The 24,861-nt window shown below is 51.9% G+C and overlaps 5 protein-coding genes across 5 annotated transcripts; 3 read left to right on the top strand and 2 right to left on the bottom strand.

Moving 5' to 3' along the window:
- Positions 1-1,695: 1,695 nt before the first annotated feature.
- Positions 1,696-2,307, bottom strand: PV08_09122 (uncharacterized protein; the record flags this gene model as incomplete). Its single annotated transcript, XM_016383442.1, has 1 exon — positions 1,696-2,307. One exon carries the CDS (start codon positions 2,305-2,307, stop codon positions 1,696-1,698), a length of 612 nt encoding a protein of 203 aa, XP_016232065.1.
- A 6,293-nt stretch (positions 2,308-8,600) lies between these two features.
- On the top strand, positions 8,601-9,727 carry PV08_09121 (uncharacterized protein; the record flags this gene model as incomplete). Its single annotated transcript, XM_016383441.1, has 2 exons — positions 8,601-9,410; positions 9,461-9,727. The coding sequence occupies 2 exons, from the start codon at positions 8,601-8,603 to the stop codon at positions 9,725-9,727; spliced, it is 1,077 nt and encodes a 358-aa protein (XP_016232064.1).
- A 2,971-nt stretch (positions 9,728-12,698) lies between these two features.
- PV08_09120 (uncharacterized protein) lies at positions 12,699-17,820 on the top strand (the record flags this gene model as incomplete). The annotated part of the gene is made up of 7 exons (XM_016383440.1): positions 12,699-13,332; positions 13,392-14,759; positions 14,813-14,856; positions 14,908-15,504; positions 15,558-15,870; positions 15,927-16,555; positions 16,606-17,820. 7 exons carry the CDS (start codon positions 12,699-12,701, stop codon positions 17,818-17,820), a joined length of 4,800 nt encoding a protein of 1,599 aa, XP_016232063.1.
- Positions 17,821-18,670: 850 nt separating this feature from the next.
- Positions 18,671-18,859, top strand: PV08_09119 (uncharacterized protein; the record flags this gene model as incomplete). The annotated part of the gene is made up of 1 exon (XM_016383439.1): positions 18,671-18,859. The coding sequence occupies one exon, from the start codon at positions 18,671-18,673 to the stop codon at positions 18,857-18,859; it is 189 nt and encodes a 62-aa protein (XP_016232062.1).
- Positions 18,860-20,334: 1,475 nt separating this feature from the next.
- Positions 20,335-24,771, bottom strand: PV08_09118 (uncharacterized protein; the record flags this gene model as incomplete). The annotated part of the gene is made up of 1 exon (XM_016383438.1): positions 20,335-24,771. One exon carries the CDS (start codon positions 24,769-24,771, stop codon positions 20,335-20,337), a length of 4,437 nt encoding a protein of 1,478 aa, XP_016232061.1.
- Between the last annotated feature and the right edge of the window lie 90 nt (positions 24,772-24,861).

Genomic DNA, 24,861 nt, shown 5'->3' with positions numbered 1-24,861 from the left:
CAACAAACCTTACCTACAGTACAACCACAAGAACTTTGGACTGCAGAAGATCTTCTTGTCTCTCTCTCTCCCTCCCTCTCTCTCTCTCTCTCCAACCAACAGAAACTTTGTTTCTCGGTTCTTCCGTCTTGTGTCAATAATGACATGACTTGCATGACTCGGTTCGCCTGTCATCGACCCGTTCGACTCAGCGACGCGGCGCTTGTGATGTCGTCGATCGCCTAACATTTCCAGCTGGGACCGACGAGTTGACAGGTTTGCTTTTCACCACTCGTAGCAACTCCTGCTTACTAGGTCAAAATGAGTCAACACTTTGTACCTAGGTACGGACGTAGCGACGTTTGTACACTGACAAATGGATCCGTAAATAGTTATCGATGATCCTGTTTTCTTTGACATGTGCTCTCCGTTTTTTGTCACTCCTTTAAACAAACAGACAAGATTAGACGAGAAAGAGAGAGAAGGGGGGGGGGGGGAAAGAGACGACAACAAGAGAAAACCACTCGATCGGCAATCGACACCGATCAAGCCTTTGATCAATCTGACCACCATCGTCTGAGATTTGTATTGTAGATATTACATGCATAGTAGATGCTCCGTAGCGTGCCCGCGGATACAACAGATGCTGGGGCATGCTGCTACTTGCTACCTTAGGGCACCTAAAGTTGGGCATCAAAAACAGACCACGGTCACGAGGGGGACTCATCAAAGTTGCCTGCAGGTAATAATACGGCGGACGCCTCCTTTTTTTATTTATTTACGGAGTAAAGCCAGCCAGCCAGCCAGCCGGCTGACCACTTCTAGCAATACCACCTTGACCTGTAAAATGGATAGTAAATAAAAGGGTGGCGAGGACGCCGACGACGACAACGGAGGGTTGCCTATCTGCCTAGCTTGACTCCTTCCTCCCTTTGTCGTGTTTCTCGTTGGGCGCGACTGAACGAATGATGATGATGGTGATGATGACGACGATGATGATTCGTTACGTCGGGGGAAGGAAAAACGAGGCGAGCGGTCTCAAAGAGAGATGGAAAGATGGCAAAAAACCAAAAAAAACCAAGGAAAACCAAAACAGGGTTTACAAACGCGCGCAGGTGACCTGACTGACTACTGTCCATACCCAAACTTACCCCCTTATCAGTACGTACCTTGCCATATCCAAGGCAAAAAAAAATAAGAACATGTGCAAAAATCAACAGCCTTGTACCGTAGGCAGTGAGCCGCCCAACAGTCAACACATCTGTTCACACTCCACATCTCCATAGAAAACAATTTCACTTTCGGAACAAGTCCGTTTGGACTGGGTGTTCAATACAAATCAACGATAGAATTGATTGAAAAATTAAAACTACAAACATAAACACTATATTCGTCCATCGAGGTCACCAAATTCCTGGTCTGATCCTCGGGAGCTTGGAGAAATGTATTCATCCAAGATCAACATGTCATAGCCCGTGAAAACAAGGCCGTCAATAGTAAACGGGGGTATCGTCAAGAGCCTTCATACCCGAAGGTATATGCAAAATGTTGCCCATGTGTTGTTCATTCCCATCACCCATGAACAACATGATTCGCTTTCGCTGAAAATGATCAAAATCCAAGTCAAATAATACAACATCAAGATCGTAAGATGCCCGAGAAGGTTCCGAGTCATGGGGCCAGCCCATAACAGAAGTCGTCGACTTTGCACAGCCCTCACTGAGGTCCGTTAAGGCTGCTCAATCCACGGCGAACATTTGTCTGCCGTCGCTTCAGTGTGCTGGGCCGACGTGACTTTTCTTCACTGGGGCCAGCGAAGCGGACTGTCTTGCGTCTTGACCCGGCTTGTTGCTGAGAGGCGGCCTCCTTCTCTTGCAGATCCCGGAGGAAGGCAATCTGCTCTTCGGTGGTGAGTTCCTTCTTGGGAGGAGTCACCGCCGGGATGGTCTCGATTGGTAATGACTCGGGGGTGCAGAGAAGGTCGTCGTCTGAGAGGTAGGAACTTGGCTCGGCACCAAATGATGACATGCACGACCTGTAGGGGCTAGGCAGCCATGAAGAGTTGCTGCTGTCGCGTCGCATCGCCACCGACGAAGGATGCGAGGTGACTGTAGAGGAGGCATTGCTGTCTGATCGGACGAGGCCTTGAGACGATGGCCACGACGATGTCGGCGACGCACTCAAAAGTGCAGAGTATGCAGAGGTGGGAGCGTACGAGGTATAGTTGTAGCATGAATTGGAAGTGGTGGAGTCGCGCGAGTCAGAACGCGACATGGCCACCGATGTCATGGCTGGCGTGATGGTGGAGGTGGGCGATGAGAAGAACATCTTGTATGATGGTATCAAGTACTCCGACACGCGACGCTGAGGTCCAGCTTTATGAGCTGAGATTCCGTGGCGGATGTGGTGTTTATGATGGGTGTGTGTAGCCAGGATGGTCAGTCGGACCTTTGTTTTGCCCTTTGGACGGAAGTAGGGCCCTAGATGAAGGGATGACTGCTTTGCGGGCGGTGATGCAATATTGACACGGAACGGGAGGCGAGCAGGAGACGGCCTGCAGTCGGTTAATAATACTAACGACCGCGCGCGTTTTTGCCGGGGTGCGGTGACTCGGACTTGGGCAGAGATTTTGATCGGTGGGTTTGCCGCGGAATGAACCAGGGTGACTCTCGTACACGGTAGCCGGCCGACGTGGTAGGCTCCAAAGACTGGCTGCGTAGATATATCGCTCAGTGTGACGAACTCACAGGCGTTTGCAGCTCGCTGTTCGCAGTATGCCCTTTGGTATGCTGGAGTAGAGTCGAAACGGAAGAGGACCAGAAGGGCTTGGTGGATATATGTGAATATGTATCCCGAAGGCAAAATTGATTAAAAAGTCAAAAACTGACTGTCGCCCCCTTCCCCGTGCTTCCTTTTGATTGAAGTCTTATGGATGGATATCGGTATGGGTATGAGGGATGGCGAAAACCCGGTGTGGTCCCTAGTTCGGATGCGACTGTGACCTCGGTCGGTCCAGCTCGGGCCTGGGTGGATGCCGTGTCTCTCGAGGGATCGGAAGGACAGATGGGGCGCGGGTATAGCTTTTTCGGGCGATGGGGGTGAGAGAAAGTGAGAAGTGTGCTAGTCCCGTCAAAACGCCAGTCCGCTGCCGGGGGCTTCGATTCGATGGGTCCAACAGTCTTGTCACTTTTCTGGCACCGCTACCATGGTTCCGCGATGGAGCTAGAGCACCTCGTAGGGGAGGCTGGTGTACGCGGAATGCGGCCCTGGCACCGATGGTTTCAGCCCAAACAGTGAATGAGCGCAGGGGGGCGTCTATACTGGCTAAATGAGAACAGGGAGTATGGCCAACAGACCAAGTCCTTCTCTTGCCAGCTGCCAGGAGAGGGCGCTTCTTATGTTGATAGAGGCAAGGGAGAAGCAGGCGTCAAAGGACTGACCCGCGCCGAGGGGGGATGCGTTTGCGGCCGTCTGGTTTGGTAGGCTCGTCCGTTCAGCGTCCACCGTAGAGCGTCCAGCTGGCATGCTCTGCCCTGGTGTTGGAGCAACGGATGATGTGCAATGCCTGGTGCGAGGCCTGGTCTCTGGGTGGATGGGGTCGGTCTACTGACCGCCGAAAGAGTCGAAGCGTAAAACCAGTCAATGAGCTGTGTCCAGGAGATGGAGGGTTTCGTACCAGCGAGAGGGCCTGAGAGACGGGAAGACCCTTGCTCGCCTGCGCGTTCACCGTCAGTTCGCTTGCAAGGGGACTCCCTTAGGTGGCTGACGGGGCCGCACGGATGGCGCCTGACAGACTGACAGTGGAAGCACGGGGCGAGATCGATTCTCGACAAAAAGCAACGGCGTCCTGCGAATGGAAAACCCCACGTTGGCAATGGGCGACAGGCTGCTAAGCCAGGGCACACAGGTCAACCAACGGGTAAACGGCGGCCTAGAAGTGTCTCGGTGACCCGGATGGCTAGCATGGCCAGTCCCACGCCAGCGAAGGAGTGTCGAGTCGAGATTCGTGTCTCTGCCTTTTTGCGTAGTGCCGCCAATGGGACTGCGAGATTGGAATGGATCGAGGCAGTGAGGCAGTGAGGCAGTGATAATCATGGGATGAGACACACATTGTTGGCGACGAGACAAGTGGGATGCACGGTGAGCACCGAGACCCTACGAGGAGAGGTGTTGTTGCAGTTGCACAGCGAAGCACAGCACAGCGTAACAATTCTCCCCCGTGTCTAATAAAACACAGTCATACCGCTGAACAATCCCAACACCCATAGGCCTATACAACAAACACCAACCAGCACTGCCTCCGTACGACTATTCGCGTTCCTATCCAAGGCCCGGAGGGATTACGTTACTCGCAAGGAATCAATAATAGTTCATCCCGTGCCACCCTCCCCGTTCATTCATTTTCCCCCGGACAATAAGCATGTCGGACATTCTCGACATCGGCATCGTAATCATTGTCGCCAGCTTTGAGCATGTCCGTCAACCCACCCCGGAGATCTGCCATTTCGTATCGTTGCGGTGAGTTCTCAGTGATGACTTCAGCAGCAGGGGTTCCCCTTGTCGTGTGTCTACAGTCAGCGGTCTAGTATAGGCCAGGGAGGCCCAAAACAGGCGAGAAATGTGGCTCAGTATTCTTGCCTCATCCCACCTCACGCCTTGTTTCTTGCATACCGTTCAGATGCATTACCCACGCCCATGAGCTGTCATGTGCAGCGCCCAGCTGTTCTGACTCACAGTTCTCGAGCGATTGCTGCCCAAAAGATGGAGTGCTCGTCCTCGGAGAGTCGTAGGCAGTCCTTAAGCTTCCCCACGACCCTCCAACATTGAGGTCGGTGGATGTCGGGCGCCAGAGAATATAGTGTAGACCATCTACCGAATCAAGACAAGCAGACTTGTTCCCTTCCGAGATGAATTGGTGGACCACTAGGACATGCCCTTTCATCTCGCAGAGCGACTCCCCAAGCCACCCCGGCTGTCCATGTATCAAAGCAAGCCTACCGACGATCCGTCCGGAGGTACACTGTATGGTCCATGTTCGGCGTGTGTAACAGGCGACTAAAAAGCCTATTGTCACAGCCTTCCGAGATTGTTCTCTCCCTTAGCGAAGGATCCGGCCGCAATATGGCGGTTGAATTCCCTTGGACTGGCGCTCCACTTCCAATGATCTGGGAACGGGGAACGACGGGAGAGACAGCTCAAGCTTCACTTTTCGTCGAGGTGAAGCACTGGAGCCCTCGACCTACGAGTACTAGATAGTTAGTCGGAATTCCCCATCCTCGGGCAGGTATCGGCAATTGAGCCAAAGTCCCCGGCAAGTCTCGTCTCGGGGGGCCGCCTGGTACTTTGCCACCAATTTTTCGCTGAAAGGTACCTTGACCACCTCAGGCCTGGACATGTGAAATACCCACTGGGAAATTCCCCCAGCCCTCGTGTCCCAATCCACAATGGTCAAATCTTTGGTGTCGCATCCGCCGGTTTGTCGAAACCGCTCCCTTTTGTTGCGCTTGGCCCCTGCTACGCTCGTCTCTTTGATTCTGCTTCCGCGCAGACGGTGCGATGCAGGGGTTGCTATCCAGTATCAGGATGTTACCATGGCCATGGAATTTCCAGAATGAGAAGAGAAGAGTTTTTGGTGGGTATTTCCAATTCCCAATCGAGGTGTTCCGTGGGTAAAGGTCCAAGCGGCCTAGTTAGTATCTCGATTGCCAGATACAGAAAAAACTCGGTGGTCGTCGGTGTGAGCTTCGCAAACACTTTCCGATACAATACTCAGGGTCTTCCAATAAACCCCACCGGGGGATTTTTTCTATTGTACTGGAACGTGGCCGACGACGGGCCGATGGTTGAGCCGCGGGTGCTGACGCGGCCACCTCCCGGCCTCTGTATATACCGAGCCCAATATGGATGAATCACATCTGTGAGTTTTTTCATGTAGCATTACGATATCCCAATGGTGAGCAAGGTCTCATCCGCTATCACTGTTTCCTAAGCAAATAGATGTTACATCTTGTCGGTTTGCTCGTGGATGATTTTTTTCTATGTTCGGGGTGTGTACGCCGAGGTAGTCTGCTACAAATAGTCGAGGCTCCAAATAGAGGAGCACTGTGGTAGACTCCGCCGACTCAGTGTCGACGAGTGGGACATGGTCTGGACCGGGATAAATGACAGACAGCAAATGAGACGTTCCTCACTACCCTTACTGTTCTCACTGGCAGGAACCAAGGTGTACCCCTAAAATGGTCGATGGGAGTCCAGGTTCCTCGCTACAGACCCGCCAAATGTCCCTGGTGTATGCACAATAACTCGCGCTCGATACTCAGGACTAGACCAGCAGTTCCCGCGTGTTGATTCTTGATTGCTCTGGCAATTCCACACACTTTCAGCGGCTCAATTTACGCAACCAATTTCACTGCAGGACGATACCCGAGAGCGCATCGCCCGATGTGGCCAATCTAGGAAGCTGATACCGAAGCCGACATATGTATGCTTCGCATCCTGCATGCCATGATGAGGCTGCACTAGCTCAGATGCAACTGCGTCTTCAAAAGATTGATGGTTCAATAGGAGACCCTGGTGTATCTGCATGGTCAGCAATGAAGCGACACGCAGCTGGCTCGCAGGCAGTTCTGCCCTGATCATTGACCACTATTTGACACTCCAAACCGAGACAGCTGAAAGGAAGAGTATAGCATCTGCAATGACACAGCTTTCCGGCCGCAGCGCAGCCCAGTCTGCTAGTGTCGTTCAATCCCTTGTTTTCGGGTTCTTGATTATCCAACTGGACATGGATGCGGCTCCGATGAAGCCCAATTGACCTCTTCGTTGGGTGCCGCCCGCTTCCGTGCCAAAGCTCTTACTTCCCAAAGCTGTCCCGGACACCGTGCTCCCCGGATTCTTCCTGTTGTGGGGAACCTTTACGAGCTCGCATGCCATGTGTGCGAAATCGCCCACGACTGCCGCAAACACATCCGGGGACTCGCCTGGCCAGTAAAGTGTCAGGTTTGGGGGATCGTTTAGGGACAGCCTTTGCTAGTTTTCGTGCGGAAGAGATCGTTTTTCGTGGTCAAGCATGCACCCCACACAAGTGCTTGAACCCTTGTTTACGGCGATGATCCTGAGCTCGAATTCCTAGTTCTGACTTTGGTATGCGCCTGCGTTGTCCGGAGCAAACGGTGGTGCCCCGGGCTGCACACGGCACAACAACGTGGAATCTCGACTTTGACGGATGGTTTCCTTGCGGTGGAAAGTGTGGCACGGCTCATGCTGCCCGCATCTTGCAGCTGCAAGAGCACTCTAAACCCCGAGCTCGGAGCTCGCGGGGGCCTATTTTGCCGAATGCACGTGGAATGCCTTGTCACGTGACCAAACATATTGGCATTCGTCTTGCCTCGGCAAATATTTGCAGGGTTCAAGTACCTCCGAAATGCGGGGCACCAAAATAAACAGACCAGCTCCTGGCCGGGACAGATGATGTTGGAACTCACGTCTATCTGGATGTCTGTCAAGACATTCTGACGGCAGAAGAAGGAACGTTGTGGATGGGGTCTCGATTGCAGCGGCAAGTGGATGACCAGTACCTTTCTCCCGAGGCTGAGGTTCCGGCATGCTGTTGGCTTCTCGCACCCATTGAGCATGAAATGACTCCGCTACTGTTGTTGAATGGCATTCTCCTCGTGCGATTATTAACTGGTCTCTGAAATGGGGTTTGTGTTCGTTGTTGCTGATGTGACACTTGGGGAAATAGCTGCTTGTTCTCTACCTCCCAAAAGTGAAAATATACTGCTCTGAAGCAGTTTGCCAGGCAATTCAAAAATTCCATCAAGATTCTCAACCCCTTCGTCTACACTTACTACATGAACCTTTTTGCGACTTTGACTCATGGTCACACACACCAGATTGGTGCCTTTATCATCAAGGTAGGTGGGCCTGGTGATCCCAAAGGAAGCGATGGTAAGGAACGCACCGCACTTATGGCACAACACAACAAACGGAATAGGCTCCCAGTGAAGGCTTGTATATCAGCATAAGCTTGTACAAGAGAAACCATCGGACAATGTAACGTTTGTCTCAGGTTGAGCCAGGACGGGTGAACCAATGCCCTGTCTACCATGAGTCGATGTCATCATGGCCCATGGTGATGCTCGCCCAGTGCATTCGCCTGGGTCTCCGGACGCTAGCCCAGCAGCGTCCTCATGGGGACAGTCGAAGGAGTTTGGAAGAGATAGTACGCTGTCCCTGGGTTTGATCTACTGCCCTTCCTATCCTCTCGTACCGCAATCCTTCAAGACAAGGCAGCCGGCAACCAATCTGCTTTGTCAATTCCCAGCAGGCCAGACTGTGAGAGCCGATGCAATGTCTGCACCACCATAGTAACAGTCACCTATCCTATATTGTTACGTTTGTCGTGTACCAGCGTGGCAGCGGCTTCACTCGCCAGCACATCTATACAATGCAGTCACTCCCCGCCATCATCAGATGTGAAGGAGTCGCCACTGCCTTCACGCTGGCGTCTTAAGTAGCATGTATGGATCATCTGACACTTTGTACTCTGTTCTTTTCATCGATGCCCTTTGATACCCAGGAGCGAACAGGAGCGAAACAAATTCAACCTGTTCACAACCATGCCGGACTATTTCTACGCCACTCCCGAGTTCCCCAAGGCCATTGCGCCCTGGGAGTGGTACCAATATCCTCCGATCGAAGCTGGGGCACCGAGACCGTGGTCCGAAACACGATTAGGCAATCTTCCATCGTTCCTACTGAAGGAAATCCTGGTCTACCTCTGTGAAGCCCGATCTGATCAATGCGATGTCACTGCCCCGAACAAACCGAGGCGAGGCGAAACCAAGACCCCGTTTTCATACTTTGTTCGACACACTACTGGCGTACTTGGGACATGTTCACAGCTACGAAAAGAAACCCTGACCTTTCTCGCAGCGACGACCATCCATACCTCGCGGGAAGTGCTCGAACTGCCATCCTTGCCAGCAGAGATCGGCCGACATAACGTGACGTGGATTCAGTTCCTCAAGGTGGACACTCACTTCTTCCTGAAGACGCGGGCTGAGCGGCACTTCCCTGCCATTTTGGGCTCTCTTTGCAATGATCTTCCGAATCTGATGCGATTCCAATTGATCAGTGACTACGCAACCAACGCTCGCCCCCTTGCACATTCCGAGACTCATGATTTTGCAGCAACGACCCGTTACGAGCAGGAGGTCAGAGCATTGTTGCGCTTCGGAGCATTCCTGATCCTACGGCATAAGAATCTTGACCTGTTGGTGTGGCCTTGTGACTCAGGTCCGACATATGAGAGCGGCCAGCATCGGACGAGGGTATACATTGATGTCATCGCGAACACGATGAGGACTGGTCGTCAAGCCTGCCCCAGAAGGACCCACCCTGATGGAGACGAACTGGAGATGGTCGAGGTGAGTAATCTTTCAGATCATATCGCCCTACAGCTGCTAACATTGCGTAGGATCGCATTCTAAGCGCTACAAAACTGCGTCGTTACCTATGGGCCGAACTCCCAACCGTCCCTTTCAACGAGTTCATCATTTCAAGTGATGGTTTTTCTTCTGAGATCGACGAAGGCCATAGGTGCTTTGCAAAAGTTGACGACGAAGGATACTGGTATTCTCGTAGTCAGCACCGCGAGAGACCCAGATTCGTTCCCGTCGATGGGCTGATCAGGATGTGCCGCAAGCATTGTCAGAATGTCTGTGGCGGTACGCAAAGAGAATAGCGGCCCATATTGTGTATGGAGAAAGTGGTCAAGTCGGGACTCAGGACCTATGAAGTTGGATCTTGTGTTTGAGGCGCCTGCTTGCGGAACACGCTGGGATGGAATCGGGGCCAGGACTTCCATCAATATCAATTAACGGTGTCGACACCGGCGACTTGGAATGATTGACGATTTTGTATTGCGAGTTGGATAAAATCCACGTTCTTCTGTCTCAGCGAAGGCGTAGGGTGCAGGAGCAAATGTCGGTGTCGCTTTGGTGCCAGTATGATGTCGCAGTCCAGAAAACAAGAACTAGCTCCAACGTGGCGACTGCAATGAATCAAACACCGTTCGGAACCACCGTCGTGAGGCTAGGAGCTGGTACCTAAATCGTAGCGTCGTTCCTGATCCTAACGGTACTTGCCGTCATCTGAGATGTCCTCCATCGTCGTGCCGACGTAGGCTTCTCGATGTTGCATTTACACAGAGTCGTGACGAAGGCCAATGTAGATCAATCCTCTTGTAACCATCGATACGCCAGATCATTTCGCCCAGTAAGAGATGGAGCACATTCGGAATGAAGCCGGGAGACTTCAGAAGTCTCCGCCGAACTGCGTGATCAAAGAAGGCTCTAGGACATCTAGACTCTCGACTACTCCGGCAGCAACATGTCATTTCGTGCCGTATGTAACTCGGGGCAACGTTGGACGTGGGCTAGATGCTCATGGAGGGCTACTTGAGTTGGCACAAATAGAAAATGAGGCCACGCTGCAGGTACAGAAGATACGGCGGGTCTCTGGACGACACCGATGAAGGGCCAACGAAAAAGGGTCAACGCAGGGAGTGACTGTCAACTACTTTGGAGCGAGGACACAGTGCAAGACCCAGTACCGAAGGTATCAACTCCTCATGATAGATGCGTATGTTGTTGACCTGTCACGGTGCATTTGAGTTCCGCGAAAAGTGACACCGTCGATCTCCATGCCTAAAGCAAAGGCCTTTCAGGCTACTAAGTAACTAGTATGTGTACCGCAGGGAAGGTCGATGCGACACAGATTCATCTCGAGGTTCGCCCGCCATCAACGGAGTGCACCAGCCGGTGAGCGCAGGAGTTCTTCCCAATGGGCGTCCTGCAGGTCGGAGCATCTTCATTTCACCATTTTGTGAATTTTCATTGTTGGGGTCCTCGTTCAGGCTCACAACTCTGGGTGAACGTCGGTCCGGCATGCCAATTCAGTGTATCAATGCATTTCTCGAACATAGTGCACGAAGGGGTTGACGGTGTCGGTTAGGTGGGACGATTGGGCACAGGCGAAGAAGTCTGGTGATTGTGTGGAATGCGCGCAGTCCCTCGGTATGCTGATGGGCAGAAGAATGAGTTTCAAAATATCGGACCAGCTTGCAAGCGACAGCAGCACAAAGCAGTTGAGGCGCCCCAGGCGATTGGACAGTCGGCCAAAAAGCGACGTCCCAAGCTAGTATGCCCCTCTGAGTGCAGAGCAATTTAACCAAGGCGTGGGTAAAGGTCGTGGTGTGCTTGGTACCTTGGTCCAAGACATTCGGCCGAAACATCGGCCATTTGTACTGATCATCAGCGCAGACTGAGCCCGTCATCACGTTCACTCGATACTCGAGGTAAATCCGCACATGATGCTATTGTCGAGTTGACGTGGTACTGAAGGATCTCATGCGGTGCGTGAATCAACAGCTGAAAAAGCAAGTGGAAGGAGGACGGGAATACACCTGCTTGGAAAGATCAGTTCGAGATACCCGTTTGGAAATGGTCGTCCGTCCCGGCCTGCGGATAGTCGTCTCCCTCCCTGTGTGACGCCGGTGCCTTGTAATAAAACCATATTCTCTAGGTGACACACCGCGAAGGATGAGGCATCACAGGAAGCGCAGACCCGTACCTATAGGACTGGTCTTGGTGAGACCATGCTGGCGACCCTCGCGCCATGCCATGCAACGTCTCACTGATACTGCAGATAGGATCCTGTGAGAAAGGGACGTTGGTTCCGGACGGGAGACGTCGATCCGGGATCCGATAGGGCAGCATGTATTTGTAGCTCAGGTACGCTGTTGGAAGGACGATGTCGTCGGTACAGTATGGACAGGACGGTCGTGGGTAGCTGAAAGCGGCGAACGTCGCCCATACCAAGAGTCTCGTACTCGGGAAAGTTGTTACCTGGTACTCCGTAAGAGCAAGAATAAAGGTGGGACGGAGATGCTCGGGAGCCTCGATATCCGGGCGAGTCTGGGCGGATGGAGCCTGGCAATCTCGCCCATCGGGTTTGGCACTGGCTGCCTGATGCTCCCTAAAGGCGTTTAAGTTCCGCGTAGCGAGGGGCGTGTCTTTGGGCGGGCTCGGTTTCGTATACCATGCCCATTTTAGGTCGAAGTCCACAGCACGCAACTCAGCCTCCCTCGTTCCCACGAACCACTCCTTCGTACTCGTATCCCATCTACGCATCCTCGTCTCCTCCCGTTGCCTATCAGGCTATCTGGCCCATCGTCGCATTCGGATCCAGGCGAGGCCAAGCCCATCAACTTGCTCGTTTGACTCATCTATGTCACTACGAAAACGAGGCCACCTACGCTGTTGGACGCGCACGGCGCAGCGCCCTCGGGATCCTCCCATAGCCTCAACCAATGAACGATTAGGCGAGATTGAATGCGAGTAGGGGAAAACAAAAGGTGGGAAACAAAAAAACATTATTGCCATCGACATCATGCTAAACTCTCCTTTTGCGCCAATCGCTGTCGCCTTGTCCACCTCGTATTCTCTCCGCCGGCTTCCGTCCGTGTGTATCTCACTATTCTCAACTTCATATTTTCTTCCTTTAATGTTCTCTCTGCCTTTCTCTGTCCTTTGGGTTTCTATCGATATCGATTTCTCGTGAGGGATATGGCATGCTGATTCACAATATCTTCCCCCAATCTTAGCGAGACCTCCTCGGACCCGTTTCCACTGGGCGAGTATTCCTCTTGCAACATGTCAACCTTTCTCGCTGGTAACATAACCACCAACTATGATCGAAGTCGCCGAACAGTCGGGGCATCTCCTCAGGACCCGGCTGCAGACTACCCCTATGCCGACAAGACCTTTTCAACCGACGGCGGACCGGTGGTAGACGACAGCCAGCAGGAAAACAGAGAAGTGCGCGACCTTGCACGACAATACTCACGCACTTCCACAGAGATTGGCTTTCATCCTTTTGACAGCGCCGGCGTCGATTCGGAAGTCGATCCCAACTCCGACAACTTCAATGGCCGAGCATGGACCAAAGCGATGCTGAAACTCCAGAAAATGTCTGGCCAGGAGAATGTCGGAAGATCTGCTGGCTTCGCTTTCCGGAATCTCTCCGCCTTTGGCTTTTCAAAGGGTAGTGACTTCCAAAAGACGGTCGACAATTACATTCTAGCTGGAGCCGATCTTGTCCGGTCTCTTACTGGCAACAAGGGCCGTCGTGTTGATATCTTGCGCAATTTCGAAGGCGTGGTACAGCCCGGTGAGATGCTGGTTGTGCTTGGCCCTCCCGGATCCGGCTGTTCGACTTTTTTGAAGACAATTGCGGGAGAGACGCATGGCTTCTCGCTGAGCGACGACACCTATATCAACTACCAAGGTAAATTGTGGTTCTCTCCGATGTTCAATGATCATTTACCAATCATATTTTCCCTCTAGGTATCAGCTACAAGCAAATGCACCACAACTTCCGAGGCGAAGCTATTTACACAGCTGAGCAAGACATTCATTTTCCCATGCTGACTGTCGGCGACACCTTGTTGTTTGCTTCTCGTGCCAGAACTCCGCAAAACCTGAAGCTTCCCGAGGGAGTCACCAAAGGCATGTATGCAGCGCATCTACGAGACGTCGTCATGGCCACTTTTGGCATTCGACATACCATCAACACAAAAGTCGGCAACGATTTTGTCCGTGGAGTCAGCGGTGGTGAGAGAAAACGAGTCTCGATCGCTGAGGCCACTCTCAGCGGTGCTCCGTTACAGTGCTGGGACAACAGTACCCGAGGTCTGGATTCAGCCAATGCCATTGAATTTTGTAAAACCCTTCGAACATCGACTGATTTGAATGATACCACTGCGGCTGTGGCCATCTATCAAGCTCCTCAGAGTGCCTACGATTACTTTGACAAAGTTATTGTGCTCTATCAGGGCCGTCAAATTTATTTTGGGCGAACAACAGACGCTCGTCGCTACTTTGAAGAGATGGGTTTTGAGTGTCCCAAGCGCCAGACAGATCCCGATTTCCTCACATCTATGACCAATCCAATTGAGCGTATTGTCAAGAAAGGGTTTGAGGGAAAAGTGCCACGGACCCCTGACGAATTCGCAGAGCGTTGGCAAAACAGCGAAGCCCGTCGACAACTTCTCAAGGAAATTGATGAGTTCGAGACGGCCAATCCTATTGGAGGGCCAAATTTCCACGCGTTCCAACAGTCGCGGCGTATTCAGCAGTCCAAAGCCCAGCGCAAGTCTTCTCCTTACACTCTGTCCTACGGAGGTCAAGTCTCACTATGTCTATGGCGAGGCTTCAAGCGACTCAAGGACGACCCTAGTATCACCATCACCCAGTTATTCGGCAATTGTGTCAATGCGCTTGTTGTTTCCTCACTATTCTACAATTTGCCAGCAAATAGTGATTCCCTCCGTGCCCGAGCCTCACTGATCTTCTTCGCGGTCCTGCTCAACGCTTTCGGAAGCGCCCTTGAAATCCTCACTCTCTATGCACAAAGACCAATTGTTGAGAAGCATACCCGTTATGCACTCTACCACCCGTCGGCTGAGGCATTTGCTTCGATGCTTACAGATATCCCGGCCAAAACTCTCAACGCTATCGGATTCAACTTGATTCTTTATTTTATGACCAATCTGCGTCGAGAACCAGGCGCCTTTTTCTTCTTCTTGTTCTTGTCCTACGTGCTCACACTGACTATGAGCATGTTGTTCCGTTGTATTGCCTCTGTGTCAAGATCCTTGATTCAAGCACTGGTACCGACGGCAGTATTGATGATTGCCATCGTTGTCTATACTGGTAAGCCTCTTCTAGAGTATCAAGCACTCCAGATCAACACTGATCCTCTCTAGGCTTCGTCATTCCTGTAAATTACATGCACGGTTGGGCTCGATGGGTAAGCAACCTCTCAACATTGCAACGCAACAATCCGCTAACGTGCCACCAGATCAATTATGTCAATCCGACTGCATACGGCTTCGAAGCCTTGATGGTCAATGAATACAGTCACCGGGACTACCCTTGTTCGACATTCGTACCTCCAGCGCCTCAATTTGGGAACGGATCCTCGGTCCGCCAGATATGTTCCGTTGTCGGTGCTGTCGCAGGACAGACTACGGTCAACGGCGATGATTACATCGGCATCTCGTATGAATACTACAGGTCGCACAAATGGCGAGACGTCGGAATTCTCTTCGCCTTCATGATCTTCCTTCTGGTTGTGTACTTGGGAGCTACTGAGCTCATCCAGGCCAAAAAATCCAAGGGCGAAGTTTTACTGTTTCGTCGAGGTCATAAGCCCGCCTTCCTAAAGGAGCGAACCTCCGACGATGAGTCCGCAGCTACTGAACCGTCTGTCGCGCTTGAGCGCCAGCAGACTAAAGACGAAGAATTGACACGTCAGGTTTCGGCAGTCATTCAGAAGCAAACGTCGATATTCCAGTGGAGAAACGTGTGTTATGACATCAAAATCAAAGGTCAACCTCGGCGCATCCTCGACCATGTCGATGGTTGGGTCAAACCGGGCACCATGACAGCTCTAATGGTATGTGTGGATCAGTTCTGGGTTTGCGTGTCGAGATCTAACCGACTGTTTAGGGTGTTTCAGGCGCTGGCAAGACCACTTTGCTCGACTGTCTGGCCACACGCGTTACCATGGGTGTCATCACCGGAGAGATGCTGGTAGATGGAAAGCAACGTGACGAGTCGTTCCAACGAAAAACTGGCTATGTGCAGCAACAAGATCTACACCTACAGACGTCCACCGTGCGAGAAGCCCTTCGATTCAGTGCTCTATTGCGACAACCACGAGATGTGCCACGAGCTGAGAAGATTGCATATGTTGAGGAAGTCATCAAACTGCTCGACATGCAGGAGTATGCTGATGCAGTCGTCGGCGTTCCGGGTGAAGGTTTGTTTCGTCGTCTCAAGTGGATCAGTCCTACTCAGGACTAACCTTTTGTTTAGGCCTCAACGTTGAGCAGCGTAAGCGCTTAACCATTGGTGTTGAACTGGCTGCTCGCCCCCAACTACTCTTGTTCCTTGACGAGCCAACTTCAGGCCTTGACTCACAGACATCTTGGTCCATTCTTAATCTCTTGGAAAAACTTACGAAGGCTGGCCAGGCCATTCTCTGTACCATTCATCAGCCGTCTGCCATTCTTTTTCAACGATTTGACCGACTATTGCTCCTGGCCGCGGGTGGTAAAACGGTCTATTTTGGGCCTGTAGGCAAAGACTCCCACATTCTGATCGATTATTTCCAGAAGAATGGAGCTCCCAACTGCCCTCCGGGGGCCAATCCGGCTGAATACATGCTTGAAGCTATTGGTGCTGCACCTGGTTCTCACTCCGATGTCGATTGGTTCGAAACCTGGCGGACCTCGCCTGAATATCAGGAGGTTCAACGTGAGCTCGACGAGATGAAGGCGGAACGATCACAGATCGAAAGACCTGAAACCGCAAACAAAAGTGATTATTTCGAATTCGCTGCTTCTTTCGGTCTGCAATTCTGGGAAACTCAAAAACGAGTCTTTGAACAGTACTGGCGAACACCTGAGTACATCTATTCGAAAATGATTCTTTGCGCGCTGACTGTAAGGACAAGTTCGTGCTAGCTAGTGTTTATTTGCTGACATTAGTCCAGGGTCTCTTCATTGGTTTCTCGCTCTTCAAGGCACCCAACACTCAACAAGGGCTCAACAATCAGCTCTTCGGTATCTTCATGTTGCTCGTCTTGTTCTCACAGCTCGTTCAACAGATCATGCCATTATTCGTCACTCAACGAAGTCTTTACGAAGCCCGAGAACGACCATCCAAGACCTACTCTTGGAAAGCCTTTATGCTCTCGAACATTCTGGTGGAACTTCCATGGGCGACTCTGGGAGCGGTGGTCTTGTTCTTCTGTTGGTACTACCCTATCGGCCTGTACAATAACGCCGCATATACCGACTCGGTCACATCTCGTGGCGGCTTGGAATTCCTTTTTGTGTGGGCGTTCATCTTATTCAGCAGTACTTTTGCTCACTTTATGATTGCGGGGATTGAAACGGCAGAAGCAGCCTCTAACCTGGCCAATGTACTCTTCTCCTTATGTTTGCTGTTCAATGGTGTCTTGGTCGGACCAAACGCCATGCCCGGGTTCTGGATCTTCATGTACCGAGTCTCACCCTTCACCTACTTGGTCTCCGGTCTCCTTGCGAACGGTATCGCTCATGCACCAGTGTACTGTGCCAACAACGAATACCTCCACTTCAGCGCACCTTCAGGTCAGACCTGCGGCGAATATCTGCGACCCTACATCCAGAGTGTGGGCGGATACCTGGTCGATCCCGATGCTTCGCAGTGTCAGTACTGTTCCCTGGATAACACCGATACTTTCTTGGCGTCGGTGAGCATTCATTTCTCGGAAAGATGGAGGAATTTCGGATTGATTTTCGTTTACATCGGGTTCAACGTGATCGCCGCAACATTCATCTACTGGCTGGCGAGGGTTCCAAAGGGCAAAAAATATGCAGGCAAAGATGAGCAGAAGGGCCTGGTCAAGACTGCAAGTCATGCCTCAGGAGCACCACAAGTCGACCATGTGTTTGAAAAGGAGACATCAACGGACAGCACAGAGAAGGGTTCATCAACGCCTGGGCAATCGAAGGCCGAAGACGATGGGCCGCCTCCGAGGAACCCCCCAGAGATTACAGAGAGCGAAAAGGCCCCTGTGATATATGAGCCCATCAAGACTCATGTTGATGACCCTTCGTCGCAGACGACAACGGCGGAAGAGAAGGGTCATGATGCATCTGGTGCTGCGACATCTTCGGATCGACCTGGCCCAGAACGATTCGTAACTGCGAGCGAGTTTTGAAAGTGATGTGGGAGCTAGTATGGTTGTCTTGAGCATATGTGTACCATGCTACCATTTCGAAGCAGTATTTAATAGACTCTGTGGAGGAATGCTCTGAGTCGAAAAACCTTGTTTGTTTGCGGTTTCACGGAAGCTGTTGAAGTTTCACAGTGGGCGATAGATCTAGACAGCGTTGCATCTTAACGAATCCCCATTCAAATTCTAAGGACTCACCGTAACTAGAATGTCATGCGTACGCAGAGAGAGTTGCGGAATGTCTACGAGTTGTTTATTTCCCTTGTGCTTTCGTAGGCCACAGTGCGGTGGAAATAGCTCAACTGTAGCCTCGCACCAAGACGAGGCTGAGAGACGGAACACTGATGAGTGTCTCGCTCTCTCACTGTCCCCAATGACACGGTGACCTTTTTGCCTCTACGCTACAACGTACTCCGTACACGTACTCGTACTCCAGACCCCCAAGCTGCGCATTGTCTCGACTTACCTCGAAGCTTGTCGCCAGCCTACTTACCACTCACACTCCTTGGCCCGCCAGACTTGCGAACTGAATTAATCTCACACGTCAACCTCTCTGGCACGTTACCTCACAAGTAAAGCTAACGAGGACACACCCGCAGCCAGAGGTACTTCCAACCTCCACCTCGAAGCCCCCTAGCTGGTGGTCGTCCAGCTGCTCTCCTTGACGACTATTGTTCACCACTTTTCATACCTCGCTCGCTCTCTCTCTCTCTCACTCATCCAACCACATCCAACGACCTTGCTACCGAAATCTTGGTCTTCAGGAGGTTACGAAATTTACCTGCCCACGCACCCACGCACCCATCGAGAGACGTCAAAGGAGAAACAAACAGCGATGATTTCAGACTCCCAACTCTACTCCCTCGCCATCTTCCTCGGCTCGGCGGCCATGCTCATGATCGTTCTCTACCACTTTCTCGAAATCAACGCCCAAGACGACGCCGGGCTCGAGACGAAGCTGACGAGCGAAAAGGCCGGCGTCGGTGCCGTGAAACCTGTCACCGTTGCGGGAGAATCCCAGTGACACGGGGGCGGTTGTTCGACCTGTCTCTTCTTCTTCTACTACGCAGCAGTAACATTACGAAAAACCTGCCTAGGGGGTACAACACAGACACACAACCTGGTACCGTACGGAGTACACCTCTACGTCCACGTCTATCGTACACCCATCCACTCGGAAACCACAAACCACGGATGCAATTTACAAACTACGACTGCCGTGCCATACCCTCCTAGACATTTGACACCTCAGGTACTCGCGATAGGTTTGAGATTTCCGGCGGGTCGCGCACGGAGAGGAAAAAGCCAAAAGACACCCCATCTCCAACTCGTCCAAGCTCTTGACCTCGTGGGCTTTGCAGCCTCTCCCCCCCTCAACCGGGTTGATCCTGCCTGCTGTCCCTTGCCGAACCTTGTTCCATCCTCGGGAAAAGTATCCGCCTCTTCATTCTCATACCGATCCTCCCAACAATCACCACCGCCGCAGGACCAGAGAGCAATAAAAAAAAGGAACAAAGGACGAGAAAAAACAAAACGCAAAGGGAACAGGGAACAAAAGGACAACTTAAAAAGGAAACGGAATGAGGGAAGAGAGAAAAGGAAAAAAAAAGGGCAAAAATGAAATAAAAAGGGATGGGGAGGGGGGATGAGGACGAAGGATGAAGAGATAGACCGAATTTCCCAGTGTCCGTCGTTTATCATCATCCCAACACACCCTTCTTTCCGCGCCCGCGCGACGCAACAAAAGGCGACAGGAGAAGAAGAGTTGCTGGGCGATTTGGAGTGTTGTTCTGAGCCATGGGATCTATCTAATACAAAGTTCCCCCCTCTGGGGATCACGACTTGAATACAGTATCTAAATGCAAAGACGGAACGTGACGAATGGAACAATAGAGTGACCACGCACATACCAAAGTCGAGCAGAGCGGGAGACGAAGTGATCCCTACCTAGGTAGTCAAAACAAAGCAGCCAGTCACAACATGGCTAATACTGAAGAATCGAGAGTCTACTACATGTGCAGTCAATGTGTGCAAATCACCACGGTCAAGCGTATCGATCCACTCAACCTTGACGAAGCACTTCGAGACACCTAGGTACTCACCCTTGATGAAGCCACTTCGGTGCCCAAAGCTATTTGAACAACTAAATCCTACTTGATCTAAGGCAGTCAGTCCATGCTCTTGACAAGACACCGAGATCGACTTTCGAATCTCTTCTTTCACATTCTCTACTAATGTGACTTCGTATGCTTCCGGCGGACCCCGCTACGGGCTATCACGCACTGCAGCCCTTCAAATTTGAGCACCATCATTCCTAAATCTCAACTTGACTTCCACATCCTTGTCTGCAGTCTCCATGGGTTGGTCCTGTTTAGGTTTAACCCCCAGGTTTCGCACCTGCAATCAAGTGCCCGTCGAGACTTTGTCTCGTTTGATCTTCTTTAAAGCTCTTATTACATTCTCTCATGCCGCGCTCGAATGCTTCCGTCATTAGATCGCTCAATAATCAAAATCCACGACCCTGGCGAGGCCTTGGTTTTGAATCAATGTCTTCCTCCTCTCTTCGGTGACCAATATAGCCCCGGCTCTTTCCAATCCTGGTCCAATACTGGTTTTTCTGGCACTCATGGCTCTTAAAGTCTCTTCGGCAAGCGCTTTAGGGCTGTTCTTGGCAGTTTGGCGATGTGCCCTCATGAAGCTGCGCTGCGCTGTCATTTCGTGGTCGTCGGAATCCGCTTTAATAAGGGTAAAAGCGTCCGGTTCGAGATCGCTTTGGGTTTTCATTGATGACACAGGCGTTGTGCTCCGGCCGTGCTCATCTGAAAGGTATCGGGCTCTATCCTGGGCGATAGTCTGAGGGTCTAAGTAAGAAAAAGTTCTAGCTTCCTGTATAGACTTGGGATCGAACAAGAATCGAGAGACATCGAAATTAGACGATGTATGCTTACCAATGTGTTTGGTAGAAGGACCATCCCCATGTCTCAATGCGACATTGTACAGGTGGTCCTCCTCGATATGTTTGAGCCATGCCTTTTTGTCATCGAAGGACTTTGATGCCGTGACCAATCCAGACGAATCCTCATGCAAGTATCGGCATTTCTTCCACCAACAAAGGTATCCATTCTTCTGGACTTCATCTGCTGAAGGACAATGAGCCCTGCTGACGTGATGTTGCAGAGTCTCAAAATTGTGTAGGTGGGCAGCGCAGAGTCTCCATCGGCATCGGAACATGGGGTTGGCAGATTGTGAAGCTCCAGTGACAGCATTTGGCGCGGACGTGTCTGCAGCAGGTTTCACCGCAGCGACACTGCGTTGGCCATTTTTGGAACCCGGGGGCCGTCCACGCTTCTTACCGGTTGGGAAGATAGAAGTCGCCATTTGGGGAACTGGGTTTGCGTCGTCTTCAGTACGGATCGAGGAGGAGCGGACAGAGCGGCATCGGTCAGGTGTTTGGGTAGCTGATCTGATACTTGAATCCCGTCGGCGACGTTTGAGTGTGTTCTTGTCCAACTCATGCTGGCCAGAAGATGCCTGCGCAAGTGAGGACGACTCTGAGTCGCGGTAACGGATCGTTGGAGTGAAGTGTTGCCCTTGCTGCGGGACTGTTTCCCCCTCAGGCGCAGGTACATTACGCTTGTCCAGATTCGGTAAGCGTGGCTCTGGTGTCTTTTCATGCCTCTTCACTTTATGTCCAAGTTGATAACGAGGAGGCTCCATGGGAATCTCGACTAGTGCCACCTGTGGCGCCTCGGGTCCTCCAGGATCAATAGCATCCCAATCAAAGGTGCTGAGGTCGGAGTCAATGTCAATAAGCCTGCCAAGCAACCCAGCCATATGCGCATTCAGTGGCCTCTCTGTTGGATGTCTGCCGGCCGCAATCAGAATATCCCTTGCGACTGTCTTTGGATTATAGTAAGACTTCTGTAAGGCCTCATTCTTGTTGATTGGTTTCGCTTGGGCCTTGTATGACTTTCTTGTGGTCGAGACTGGGGCTGGAACCGTGGAAGACAGAGCCGTGCCGCGTCCTGACCCTTGTTGTGGCATCTGTTTGGGGTTGAATGAGGCGTGAGTCGTCTCTGTAAGTATCGACCCATTCGCGAACGACCCCTGAGGTTGAAACTCGGTAGGTGGTGCTGTCGAACTAATCTGACTTTTCTGATACTCCTCGAAGGGGTCATGCTCTGGAGATGCACTGGCAACCTTTGCTTGTTTATGCGACAGGACATAATCTTCGTCATCGCTTAATGCCGTCAAATCCACGATCTCTGAAAAGTCGCGCTTTCGTGCCATTGCTTCCTTGGTGCCCTGTGGTGGTTCCCGCCGGGCGATCTTCATTACAGCAGATGCATCAGGCCTAGCAGCCCTCACTAAAGCTCCCATCGGAAGAGTCGCACGGTACATAGATCCGCCTGAGGGAAGCCCATGATAGCTCCGAGGAGCAAGCGGCTGTGTGCTCCCTGGAGGTAGAGCTGCATTGATGGGATGGACGTTTGTCTGACGCATTGATTGAAAGCCGGTCGGTGGCGGTATATGTGGCGCAAGTGGCCCAAGAAATGGGTGCGGCCCAAATCCGGATGAAGGCGCAGCTGGAAGAGTGGTCTGGATCGGTTGCACTGTTGGTGGAATCTGCTGTCCCGGTGAAGTATGTAGCTGGGCTTGAGATGGCGTCGGTGGACCCTTCTGCTTGGGCTCATTTAAGCGTGGCACCTTGCTCAAAAGTTGACGTGCAAACTGGCCTCGCTGAAACTTGAAGCCTCTTGCTTCTAGTCTTTCGCAAAGGTCAATATAGCTTAGATTTGTTTCGAGCATCTTATGGATATCCGCTAATGTAATCTCAAGTCCCTTGTTTGCTGGATTTGATTTCAAGGCATTGACGGCGGCTTCAGCCAGCGCTTTTATCGTCTCCTTAGGCCAAACTGTTCCCCCGTCAACCGCTCGCGGTGGAAGTCCCTGAGTGAGAGTAGGCGACTCTAAAGAGATTGCCTGTGACGCCTTCGCCGATACTAGTGCCGCAGCGGGCTGTGTCCTTGCAGAGGGATGAGGTACGATAGGAGGACTGGTAAGATTATCCCCAGGCTGTGAATCCGGCGGGGGTGCTGCTTGAGCAGATCCTTGTGATACAGGCGCAGGAGTGCTGTGAACCGCACTGGCACCTTTTTTCACGTTATAGGACGTCCGTATCCGGGGATCAGCAGGAAACCGTCCCAGATCAGGCATGCCTTCCGGGTTATTTTCCACTATAACCTTGTAGCCGTTTAAAGGCACTGATGTCGGCGCAGGTGTCGGCTGCTGGAATTTGGCGGGCGTTCGATCTTCTGTAATGGTTGGAATGTATTTATTTGACGGAGATGATGGTCTTGTAGCTTGGACCATTTCCGGAGAAGGAGATTTGGGCTGCAGAGAAGCCGTAGGCTTTCGCAGATCATCCCACAGCTTTTGGAACAACTCAGGGTCTTTACTCCGAAATTTTTTCATCTTCTCCATCATCGCCTTCAGCTCGGCTGCCATGTCTGGTTCAGAAGGTTCGGTAGGTTCAATAGTCAGCTCAGTTTGGGCAGCGCCATTGCTAGAGATTCTTTGACTGGATAGTGGAGGTTCAGGTTGTTGTTGCTTCGTTATAGGGTTTGTAGCTTCCGATTTTGCAGGGGCGGTCTGCGCAGGGGCAGTTTGCGTCTGCTTTGCCATCTCATCCTTGCGTCGTTGTTCAGCAGCAGCAGCTGCTGCAGCTTCCTGGAGCTGTTTGGCGGCAGCAACTTCCTGTTCCTTTTTCTGCACTGCTGCAGCTGCATCCTCAGCCTTTCTTTTTGCCTCTTCTTCGGCCGCTTTCCGCCTTCTCTCATGTTCTCTGGCGTATGGATTGAAGACTTGTGCAGGGTCAATGTAATGGGGCATCACATTGTTTGGCTCCATTGTCGCGGAGTATTGTGACTGAGAGTATTCCTCCATCGAGTGCGTCACAAGTCTTGAGATACTGTTGTCCTGTGGTCTTGGTTGTTGAAGTTGGTGCGAAGAAACCCCGAATCCTTGACTCGGAGCACGTACATTTTGGCGGCTCGGGTCCTGCGAAATTTCCTGTCGTTGGCCTCGCTCGCTGTTCGTCTGATTCGGCTGATGAGTCTGCTGAGCTTGAGTGGAAGGTCGCCTTTGGGATTGAGGCAGGTTTGATTGATAGAAAGGTGAGACCGGTTTTTGCGGTGCCGCATCGGTGGGTAATACACTAGAAGCTTCAAAAACCGGCGACGCCGATGCTTTGGAATATCGGCGGCTGACTGCAGCTGCAAGAGCCGTAGCTGCAGCAGACATGTGTGGCGACTGACTAGGCACCGACGAGGGTTTATTCTGGTACCCATAGCCAGAGGGCCGGTTTGAGTTGCTATGGAGTACATTGTTCTGGGCGGCCGGAGACATCGTATGATCCGGTCCAACTGCGCTAGAATACATCAATCTCGGAGATAAACTCGATTGCTGGTTATGATTCCCCTGCCGCTGAGGTCCAGAGTCATCCAACCCTGATGCATGCACCAGGCTGTTCAAACCTTGCGTCGTCTGATTCATAGGATGTGCCTGGTAGTTCCCTTGAATGGCGCTCACCAGTGATGTATGTGATTCACGTACCGACGACTGCCGTCTATTGCCAAAACTAGATCTTTGCGCGTTTGCATCACTCAGAGATGAGTCGCCGAGTTGCTGTTGACTCGGAGTACTTTCAAAACCCTGTTGAGTCTCCCCGGCCCAGTCATACGTCGAAGAGTTGTAGTGAGCCTGTCGAACGTCACGCGGATATGAGGCTTCGTTAGCATAGGTCTCGCTCGTTGATCTCCCATGATTGTACGTATTCTGGACGCTCTGGCTCTGGCGCCGGCTCTGGCTTGGATTCTGGCTCCGGGCAGTGGGTTCGTAGTAAGTGTCGTAACTAGAGAGAGGAGGATATGACATGTCGAGGCGAGCGAGCTTCACAAGAAGACGGAGAGGTGTGAGCCAATGCTATCGTATCGGCTTCGTTCCGTCATCCCCGTCCTCTCGTTG

The sequence above is a fragment of the Exophiala spinifera genome (genome assembly GCF_000836115.1).
Source record: "Exophiala spinifera strain CBS 89968 unplaced genomic scaffold supercont1.7, whole genome shotgun sequence".
Lineage (NCBI taxonomy): Eukaryota > Fungi > Ascomycota > Eurotiomycetes > Chaetothyriales > Herpotrichiellaceae > Exophiala > Exophiala spinifera.
Note: the sequence above shows the minus strand (reverse complement) of the source record. Positions and strands in the feature narration are given on the sequence as shown.